Source organism: Rhyacophila brunnea, unplaced genomic scaffold, assembly GCF_057557595.1.
Source record: "Rhyacophila brunnea isolate RB1 unplaced genomic scaffold, BYU_Rbru_1.0 scaffold_18, whole genome shotgun sequence".
NCBI lineage: Eukaryota > Metazoa > Arthropoda > Insecta > Trichoptera > Rhyacophilidae > Rhyacophila > Rhyacophila brunnea.
Window position 1 is genome coordinate 38,562,480 of NW_028232837.1, and position 12,134 is coordinate 38,574,613.

General features: G+C 31.2%; 1 protein-coding gene across 2 annotated transcripts in view; it reads right to left on the reverse strand.

Annotated features, from left to right (window-relative positions):
- Positions 1 to 2,287: 2,287 nt before the first annotated feature.
- Positions 2,288 to 12,134, reverse strand: part of LOC147073489 (uncharacterized) — a 72,928-nt gene continuing 63,081 nt past the window's right edge. For both annotated transcript variants that reach the window (XM_085945280.1, XM_085945281.1), the window contains exons 5-7: positions 9,818 to 9,951; positions 4,572 to 4,773; positions 2,288 to 2,630 (exon numbers count right to left, since the gene is read on the reverse strand). In XM_085945280.1, coding sequence (XP_085801406.1) covers positions 2,500 to 2,630; positions 4,572 to 4,773; positions 9,818 to 9,951 — 467 coding nt within the window. In that variant the 3' untranslated portion in view covers positions 2,288 to 2,499. The remainder of the gene's footprint in view (positions 2,631 to 4,571; positions 4,774 to 9,817; positions 9,952 to 12,134) is intronic.

The window sequence follows — 12,134 nt, forward strand, 5'->3', positions numbered from 1 at the left end:
CATGAGGTTATCCCTTGTGTATTATTTATATAAATCGTTAACTTTGTTTAAAAATACATAACAAACAGTAATAGTGGTTTTGAAACAATTTTGCTAATTCTTCTTTTAAATTATAATTAAGTAACAAATAATTACAAGATAAAAAGAACTTTTTATATACAACGTTTTTAAATTTTCTGTTGAATCATATAAACTTGACTTGACTAGCTTAAACGATCAAAAAAAATGTACTTGAAAGAGATAATACTGAAATATCATTTTGACATTTAATATTGATTTCCATAGTAACTCACGTATATATTAATAATAATAATTTTGTTGCTAGGACCCCAGACCCCTAGCAACCAATAATGGTGTCAAAATAACTTTTCATACAAAACAGAATTAACTTTATGAATTCAATTCTACTTAAAGATGCCTAAAAGTATTAAAAATGCATTGGCATCGTGTTCTGATATATTCTAAAAGTTCTAAATGTCTAGCTTGTCGGGAAGTTAGTTAAAAATCGATTGCAAGATTTTTACCGGACAAATAAGAATACAAGCTAAGAAAAATGTTGTAAATAAAAAATGTTATAAAATAAATTTGTTTCAAAACTATTATAATAAAGCTTTACCACGTAAACGTGAGTTCAATTATTAGATAATACTAATATTTTTATTATAATGATGACTTCAAAATAAGCTTTCTGAATTTTGCAATTTCATTCAATATTTTAAAATGGAGATAGAGACTTCGATGATATTTTTTAATACAACTGTGGCTTACCTTTGTGGCATATTAATACTGAAACTAATATAAATATTGTTTTAAATATCAGAACATTAAATCAGTTTGAATTCAATCTTAATTGAAATTTTAATATTCGACAATAATTATTCAAAACTAAAAAATCTAATAGGTTGAGCAAGTGGCAGACATCCATTTCTCGTAAAAAACAAAATCTGTTAATACAAACCTCTACTCTGTGGAGGCCCATATGATCCTATTAGGATCGGACATGGTCGGGGAAAAAAATAATTAAAAACAAGTTTCCAAAGCACTGGCCTTATAAAGAGCACAAAACTTTAAAAAATATATCGAATGTTAGGAGTAACTATTTTACATTAAAACAATGTGTATGATTCAAATCAAAGAATATGTAGAGTAAAGATTAAAATATACCTATTTGAAATGTAAAACTGTCGTAAATAAGCCACTGCCGTAAATGTGTGGTTGTGGTTTTATCTATGTATTGTGTCAGTGTTAACTTAAGTGACATTTTATCTAATTCATAATATTTAAACAAAAAAGGCCTAACCTGGCATTGTAAAATGACCATGGGGAATCTGTTGATTTCAGAATAGTGCCATCAGCAATATAAATGATTTCTAAGAACATTGTAGGTACTATGCTTGTATTAAATAACAGCATTACGTTTTGAATAGGTACCGGACACCCCCTGAATCTTAAAAGAATGTAACATCTTATAAATCTTATAAAGAGGTGTATACTTAAATAAAAATAAGTCACATTTAGAGTACGTGGGGTTATTTTATTGCATTTTTTTACAATTTCAGGTAGCATCATTTGTACAAAAATATTCTAAAAACTTACAGTTATAATCGGGTATGTTTTAATAAAACTTTAAATAAACATTATTATCAACAAAATAAACAAATACATTGGATACCTGCGTTTTTGCCTATTATCTACTAAATTTATTTTTATCCTAATTTTTCTCAACATTCAATCTTTCACTTTGAGGCTATTTATAATTTTTTAATGGTTTTGACTAGCCATTAAAACATTATGATTTTCAGTTTCATATAACAAGATAAATTTTTGAAAATATTATGAAATTATATTATGACTGTAAAAAATAATACAGTTATACATTTTTTTTAAAAACGAAGAGGTATTATAATTAATATTTCTTTCTAATATTCCTGAAATTATTTTATAATACAGAAAATAAGGGTCAAATAAAAATATTAAAACACTTATTTTTCTTCAAACTTGATACTTCAAATTATAATTAATACTTTATTAGTTGAGTATCGTCATAAAAATAAAACATTAAATTCAATGATTTTTTAACAAGATTTTTTTATCTACACTGCGGACATTTTGAAAATAATAATATACAATATTTTTTTTTACATAATATTATTTCAGTTTCACTCAGAAATGTAATAATAATTAATAATGTAACAATATTAGCAAAATTAATGCTAATGGCATTAATTGTTTTAATCTATGTGTCATATATTATAATATAATATATAACATGTTATATCCAGTTACATTTAAATTTATTTATATTATTAACATACAGTTAAAAGTTTATATTATTAATCCAAAGAAATTAATTTTTGTAATTATATGTATAATATATTGACAGATTAATAATATTTCGTTCAATATTAAACACTTGACAGACGTCTGTATACTTTTTTATAATATAATTTATTGTGTAATAATTTCACACAGAGTTCGTATCACATCCAGTTAAATATTCTACATCACGAGCTTGTTTATTCGATTTATAGTTAACGCTTGCATTTGCATAATGCTGCAGATTAAAAATGTCAATAAAACTTGAAAATATACACTGAAGACGGATTTTTTTGTCGACGCGTTGGAAGTCACTGAAAAACAAATCAATTCATTAATGATACCGACAAAATACAGTAAGGCGTTTTACAATCAATGAATGATTCTGAGCACCTAAATCAGTGATGCGTACGGCCAATCGTAATTCTCAACTATTTTTTGGTAGCCCTCTAAACCAATGGTTCTCATGTGCGGCCACCAGGGCATAGAATAATATTTCAATAATACACATGACTTATCTTAAATTTCTTTCCTCGCTCAAATGATCCATAATGTGTTCTTGTAATGAGATCATGTGTGAAATAGTCCGTTTCTGACTTAATTTTCTGCCGGTATACAATTTCACGCATTTATTTAAATGTGGTACCAGATATGGCAACAATTGCTTTATTAATATTGTCGATTTTTCCTACTACTGTATACTGTGAAAAATCATTCAGTGTAATGCACTTAATAAAAAAGAAATATCGAAGCCAATCGACAGTGATGTAAACTTAGAAGCAGCCATGCGGCTCGCATTGGGAAAAAGGAGTATTGGGGAATTTCTATTTGCATTATTTTAAAATAAATACTAAAAATGTACTAAATGTTCAAATGTTTTTATGAAATGGACTTATATAAATAAATTGATTCAGTTTTTTTAGTAAATAAAATAAATTTAGCTTTAATTTTTTTTCAATCACAACAAAGGTGAAATTTGGTGCGGCCACCAGACGTTTCCATAGAACTGTCAGTGTCAATTGTGCGGCCACAGTTAAATTTTACTTGAGAACCACTGCTCTAAACTCTCAAAACCCTCTAAACCTAAATCAACTATTAGAATTTTAGCAAAACATCATGTTATCTAAAACAGTTAATATTTATAATATTTTTTTTTGGTTCATAAAGTCAAAAATATTATGTGCATAGTATATTGTTTCGCAGTAATCCATGTATTTTTTGTACGTAACATCCTATTTTCATTCTAAAAAACGAAACATACTGCTTTAAGTGTGGGCACTGGGCTTTGAGACTACTGCGACTTTGTGGGCGTCCTAATTTGCTGGACCATCTAAACCAGACATCTTATCAAATCAACCGAAACTATTGCAAGATTTTCTTAATCATAATTTTTGTAAAAAGTGTAGTTTACAATATTCTAAAACATCAACAAATAATTAGTGATGACTTAGACAAGATTTTTTATAAAAATCAAATTCTAAAATGCTACACAAAAACCATTAAATATGTGAAAAATTTTAATTTCGAACGAAAAATTTTAAACGAAATTTTGACTATGTCGTAGTTTAAATATTTTTTGAAATTATACTTATTTTGGCGCGTTTAGTAGAGGGTAAAATTGAGAGCTGAGAACACATACTCAAAATATATTTGTGATAAAAGATGACATCCTTTACGTGTGGCATTCGGCAGAAAATTGTATTCTAACCTTAAACATTAAGACATTGGAAACTGAGAAAGATATCATATTCCAGGTCTTTTAAACGTATTTTAAATACTATATCAGTTATTTGTCGTAATGATATTAACATATTTTAATCCATTTTGCACTATTTCAGTTATATTGGCATGGCAGTGAAATTTTAAACACCTACTAATTAGAGGTTATGTTTAATATTTGTCTGAACAGATTTATTCTAGGTACAGTAAACAAACTTTACGCCGTCATAAATGTTATCACGGATTTTGTGACATTATCGTATTATTTTATTTAGTTGTGTAAAAATAATTTAACTGTGTATAATTAAATATCATTTTTTTGTTTTTTTACGCCAATAAAGTATAACTTCTAACGCGCGTACATAAGTACACGCACCGATTTTTTTTTCATTTAACTGTTTCATGAATATTTTAATATTTGAAATAATTTTAGTTATGAATAAGTTAAAATTGAAAGGTCCGTCGATATATCACTATTTAACCGTACACTTTACAAAATAAAACAATCAATATTAAAAAATTCCTCCACAACTTACCTCTTCCAAGTCTCGGCGGTCCGTCCGTCTCCCGGAGGGCCAGTTCCGCCACATCGTTGTAGAGTTCCCGTACCCTCGCCAGACACCTTAGGACAGGAGACCCTTCAGCATAATGATCTTGCAGGAGTAGAAGCGATACTGACAGGTCCGCTTTGTATAGCCCATCTTCCACTGGCTGGTGCCTCAGCAGTCCTGGACTGATCTGATAAAAATAACACAATTTTCTTATCCCATCTAGTACAATCATATAGTGATAAGTTAACTTCAATAAAATAAAAAACCGGAGAATTTTGAGATATCTTTTCGCTAGCAAATAATATAAGTATAATGAATAACACGAAAGGTGTATTTTGAAAGATATGTTATGTATATTATGTAACTCCCCTCTTTATGATATCTCCCCAATGACAATAAATTGTCTTTTGTTGAATTCATCGAAACCCTAAGTTACTAATTATGTACTATCCTTAAGAATATTCGATCGGTATGATTTCGACTATTGCAATGTACCTACTCAATATTATATTATTGATCAACCCCAATTTATCCACTCTATCTAGCTATGTTACTACACAAATATAAACCCTTATAAAAAACGTCACTTATATTACTTACTTACTATTTCATATTTATACTATTGTAAATGATTCTGATATCATTCAACTCGGACCATTCAACTTGTTCAAACTTAACTCGTCTCTGCTCACCGAGTTGTTTAACTGCGGATCGAACTCTCCAGAGTTCTTTTCCTTTTATCTATACACCATATTATCATTATGTAATTGTAAATTGAGAATTGACGAATAAATATCTCTGAAGATTTAACATTCATCGAGTCTTATTACTGACATACACCTTCCACTGAACCACGTGAAGGATCGGGGCCCGTTGGTAAGGATTTTTGTTGCCGAAAACATAACAGATAGATTACATTTTCGTGCATAGTAACTAAGTATTTTATCATTTTTTTATTCAAATATTTAGAAATTTATGAAAAATTATGTTAAATTAGAATTAATTTTTTATACATAACGTACTGTAATAAACTGTTTAGTTTTTTATTCTATTATACATTACATCATTGATAAATAAACTATCACAATTTGTCCAGAATATGCACGTAAAACGTATTTTTCCTCATGAAATCTGTCATATTTCATCCAGCTCAGAGGCTGGATACCAACGTCAAATTTTATCATAAATTTGATTGTAATAATTATAACAGTATTTTGTTTAAAAAGCATAACTAAAAAACTAGAACTGTTTACACTAGAAAAAAGCATTCTTATTAAAACAATCGGTTGTTAATAATTGTTAAGAGAAACTAGAACATACAAATGAATCCCAATAACAATAGTGTAGTAGTAGAAGTGATATGGCCACACACATAGCCCCCACAAGAGGGGGCTGTCAGGGCTCTAGCCTGGGGGCCCGGGCTTAGGAGAAGCCCGGTGTGGCAGGTCAACCAGTTAAGTTAGATAAACACACCACAAATTCGCTCTAATAGTAAAAAATAGCGCTATTAGACGAGTAGAATTATATTTAATACTTTTTTTTTTTTTGTGATTTTACCGAGGCTTTGACTGCGACTCGCTGTCATATCGCCTCTTCTCTTCTAGAAGGGGATCCTTCGATCAGGTCCTCACTCCTATTCTGTTAAATGGCTTTATAATTATTTTGTCTAGCTCTTCCGTCTTTCTTTCTTATCCATTTTGCTCCAGAACCTCCCCTAGAATTTCCTTTAAGTGTCCTTCTTTGAATTGTTTGCATACCCAGTCCACTGCTTTAATTATTAGTTGTTTAATGATCTGCTGCCAGTCTCCCCCTTTCAGCAAGACTTTCATAATTTCTCCCATCGCGTTAACCTCTGTCTTCCCCTTTGAATTTTTCTTATTTTTTGTAGGCTTTACGCTACTACCTGTAGATATTATTGTTGAGCCTGAAGCTTCTACCACCGCTTCTTCTTTCTTTTTGTTTTCCTTAGTTTTTTGAATTGTTTCGCTTTCATCTCTTCCTACGATTTTTTTTTGTTTTAATATGTCAGCATAGCTATTATTTAACATATTTTTTTTTGCTTCCTTGAAAGGTATGTTCATTTTTTTCATTGCTTCTTTGCAATTCTTTTCCTCTTGCCACTTTGGGCATTTTTGGCTGTTTGCCGCGTGGTTACCTTTGCAATTGATGCACGTAATTTCCTCATTTTTTTCGCAGGTTTTGTGGTTTTCACCACACTTAGGGCACGTTTCTACTGTACGTCCGCAATTGTTCGCAATATGCCCATATCGCCAGCATTTGTAGCATTGCATAACCCTGAATACATACGGTTCTACAGCAAAAGAGACTCCATATATGTAAATTGTTCTCGGCAATATTTTCTCCCCAAATTTAATACTGACTGACGAGGTCTTTGTCAGCTCTCCTGTATCACCTTTTCTTGTCAACCTCTTAAGGTTGATTACTTTTGCATCACTTTTGATTTCCATTTGCAGTTCTTGGAGGTCCATATCAATATCGACTTTTCTTATTACTCCATAAGAGCAGGAGTCATTCTCTTTGGTCACAAAACCGAGATCTTTGAGTTCTCCAGCTTGTTTCACTTTATCTGCTTCTTTTTCGTCTTCTACTTGGATGTACGTCTTTAAATTTTTATTGTAAATTTTCTGTACTTTTACTCCTGCCTTATGCAGCATCTGCGCTATTTTCAATTTTAATGGAATTTTACTTCCCGTCGCTATCATGACGATGTTTTGGTTTCCCTTTGGAGTGACCCCAGAGTCTCTTCTGGGTTTTTTTCCAGAGGTCACCGTCTGCCATTCTTCTTCTTTTTCTCCAACCACTTCCTCTTCATCATCGTTTCTTTTCTTCTTCGTTTTTTTGGTTTCATTCACTTCCATCGTGGTGTTTTCCATTTTATTGCTTTTGCCGTTCACGCGGTCTTGGAATTCGCGCAACAGTGTGAACAAAAAACAGTGTGGACAACCCCTCGCTTCACAGCGTTTGACGCACTCCCCGCACAAAGTGCACTATCCGTGCAACAATAAATATTTTTCACTTTTTCTCAAGCACTGGCACTGATTGTCAAAATCACATGGGACCACACATGTTGAGTTTATTGTCAAATTCATTTACAAACAATATTATTTTTGTTGTATCCCGTATTTATAACCGTTCGCGAGTAACCAGGCGAATAGCGTCCCGAACACGCAAGCGAAGTTGTACAACCTCACTCCACCGCTGTTGGCTTCCGACTGATATTTAATACTTAATTACTTTAAGTATTTCTTGACTAATAAAAATAACTAAAGACTACTGTAGAACATTACAGTGCCTTTAACCTTAGCGATAGGTTGGGGAGCCCACCAAACATCGTAGCCTAGCGGCCCGCTCCAGGACATGGGGGCTATGGTCACACAAATACCCAAACTTTGAGAAAATCATATGAAAGTATGGTGACCTTATCGGGAATTGAATCCCGAACACCCGCATGAGAAATTGGTGTCTTATGTACTGATTACAATTGGCAAGTCATGTCATAAAGAGAGAGTGTATTGTGTTTAACCAAGTTGTTTCAGTTCACATGATATATAACCGTGTTGCAATTTCATTTACATTATTTATCAACTTTTAATTGGTACCTATATCTTAATTATTATTTATTGTTACTGAGAATGTGTTTAAACAGTTTAAAGAGAGGACAATAAATAGACTCACGTATTAATTAGTATATATCTGATTTTTTATCAGTGTATGTATTTATGTCAACTACTTCCATGAGGCTAAGTTGATGACTACTTATCACATACGTGTATAGGTATGGGACCGTGACTTATATCTACCATACGATTATTACCATAATCTATAAGGTGCTTCGCGAATTATGAATTTGTCTTACATACCTCTTTTTCATGAATTTATATTATGGTATGTATTCTTTATATATGGTGATTAACTCCGCCTAAATAAACCACTGAACATATTCTACCCTGTAGAAAATAATATACACTTTTTTTGAGATGTAGATGTATACGATTTTTATTATTTTTCAAATGAGTTTCAAGGGTGCTTTTTATTTTAAATGTGACATTAAAACTGTGCCATTTAAAAGAAAGCCTAGCATTTTCTTAAAACATCTATCTTGTATAAAATTATTTTTATTTATTAAGAAGGTAAGTTTATTTATATTTTTCCGGATTCCTGATTAAAACTATGTTCAGCTTTAGTATCGTGTGACCTTTTATGGCTTCATTAACCACACGTATGTCAAGTGTACTGCACTTTAAACTCTACAGTATAGTTTGATAGTGGCAATGCTATGTTAATAACGTAAACATACTTGCATAGTAATTATTATGAAGAATGTGAGGGTAGGTTAGGTTAAACGATTGAAGCCGCTACATTGCTTCTTTACTACGGTTTCTTTCCGCTTTCCAGAAATCGACGGAAATAATAATTTAAGATTGGTTGTTTTTAGTTTATTAAAATTAAATAACAACATACCATTGGGATAGCTCATTACCCTAATAATATTTACAATCAAGACAATAGCAGATATGGTTTAAAAGTAAACTTTAAAATAATAATTACAAGATAAAAAGAACTTTTTATTTACAACGTTTTTAAATTTTCTGTTGAATTATTATGCTCAATATGCTCAAACTTGTACTTGATGTGAAGTAAATAAAAAAAACAAACAAACAAACAAATATTGAATACTGAAATGTCATTTTGACATTTCATTTTGATTCCCATAGTAACGCACGTATATATTAATAATTTAGTTGCTAGTTGCCCTTAGCAACCAATAATAGTCTTTTACTTTTTACGGATTTTTCTGAAATAACTTTCCATAAAATACAGAGACTAATGGGTGATGATCGTACTTCTTGCCCCCGCAAATAATGATGAGATATATTAAATTTACACTTTAAATTGTACTTGTTAGATTAGTTGTAAATATATGTTATTATCTCACAATTAAAATTATGATATGTGACAAAGAAATTAATTTTATACACCCGGGATATAGAGATTGATTGAACATTTAACTTTTTGAATATATTGATGATATGTGTATTTAAACTGTGCTTACCGACACCCGTTATAATTATTAAATGAAACTCTTTTTATAAGATATATTTTTAAAAAAGAAATTGAACTATTATATCAAAAAAAAACACTTAACAGTAAAATATATTGGTTACATCCCTTATGCATTATTCAATTAATGTGTTGGTAATGGTACTAACCTGCATTGTATTAATGAAGAACGTGAGGTTGGCCATCGGTCTGGAGGGTGGCGCCGTGCAGTTCGCTCGCAGGATATCTCCCGGCTCGTAGTTCGGCCGCTCCGTCACGATCACAGGCGCTCCGAGTGGGAGCGCTGAAAGAAAGAAACGAACATCCCTATTTTAGTGTCTAGTTGACCCACCCAAGGAAACATTGTATACCATTAATCAAAATGAAGTATATAATATGTCTGTTTGCTCAATAATAACTAAAAAATTAAATGTTGTCCCATCTAGCAATTTTATGGGCTTCCAATTGTAAAATATTACATTTATTTAATTTTTAGTAAGTATTCAGCACCATAAAATATACGTTAAAACCAAATTAAATCAAACTATATTCACAGAAAATTGATTATCTGACCATCATCTTGATATTTCATCAGCTTTCAATATTACGAAATATAAAATTTTACGCCTTATTTAGCAATTGTTAAGTATTTATGAAAAGCTACATCTATCTGGGACAACAAGTGTTGGATATTTGCCATAGCTGATGGATGCATATTTGATGAAATTGTTCGCAGAGTAAAGCTAGGCTGAAGTGGCCGTTTGTGGACCACTCCGTAGTGGAGAGTTTGGCAGCCTGAATAATTTCTTCAAAAGTGACCTTCCACTGTGCCTAAAGCGCAAAGTGTTCAACCAGTGTGTGCTTCCTGTGATCACATATCGTCGCTATAGGATTGATTTCCCGAATATCCGTTTTTGTCGAAATCGACCTCTTAATGCATAATGTTTTTTTGTATCTAATTGGACGAGAACCATCCTTTTCTTTAAATTACTTTGTAATGGTAATGAATACATCATTCATATGCCTTAAAAATAACAATTTAAATATCTCCATGTATTTAAATATAGGATTATGAAATTTGTTTTTCGTCTCCTGAACATTTGGTCTATTCGGGAAACCAATCCTACGACGATATGCGTGTGAAACATGAACCCTAAGTAAAATAAAGAACCAGAAACTTAGAGTAGCACAACGTGGTATGGAGAGGTGCATGCTGGGTATAACGCGAAAGGACAAGAAGAGGAATGAGTGGATAAGGAAGCAGACAAGAGTTTGCGATGTAATAGAGTTTATTAAAAGTCTTAAATGGAGATGGGCTGGACACATAGCTCAAAGGAGAGACAATCTTTGGACAAATCTAGTCATCCAGTGGTATCCAAGAAGTACAAAACGTCTGCAAGGTAGACCTACAGGCCGCTGGATCGATGAAATGATAAAGTTCTGCGGAAGTACGTACCAACGCAATGCACAGGACCGAGAGAAGTGGAAGCAGCTTGAAGAGGCCTTCATCTAGCAGTGGATAGATTCAGGCTGATGATGATGACGAATTTAGCACCAGAATAATATATACCATTATAAACTAAAAATCAATCAAATAAGACGATAGTAAAATAATTAAAGAAAATCTAAATTTTGTACGCCATCTTGCTTCGTTTACGTGTCATCCAGTCTTAATTTAAATATTAATTAAGTGCATGTTGACTTACTTATAAATAATATGTAAAAAATATTAGAAATTATATATTTTTATAATATTTTTTTTATCAATTATCAGTTATAAAATATTTGCTCAGCAAAATAATTAAAATCTAGCAACATCCGTTGACAGCGTATATTTTAAACAAAATAAATATCGCACTCCGAAAACTTTACTGTAATAATAATATAATTTACATTCCGTGGAATGATTTCTTAATTTCCGATATTTCAGAATAATTGAACATCAGTGAAAAGTCTTATGTGTTGTACCTGCATTATATTTTTAAATTATTAATACAAACTGTAGGAGTCATCGATGTGAGGACCAATGGTGCTATGACAGGGATCCCGAAGCTTTCGGGATTGATTTTTTTATCAATTTTTATGGAAAATAAAATAAAAACGAAAATATAACAGAAAAAATACTTTTAATAACATACTACTACATTAGAAATAAACTGAGGTTGAATGAAGTTTGATTTATACCGATGTGTAAGTTGCCGATTCATTTTATTTTTTCACATAAATTAATAAAAATGAGAAAGATGGGATAAAAACAACGCTACGCACTTTTAACAAAGTAATTCCACCATGATCTCATACGTTTTACGGCAGTTTCATATTTGGCTGACTAATTAGATTTATGAATCGGAAAGGCCATAAGTACACCATGATTATTGGCTTTACTATTTTAAATCTCGTTAATCCATTCATTAAGTCAATATTATCAGAAACAGCAATCTCATATTAAATTCACATTATTATGTATATTACAATATTATTTACTCC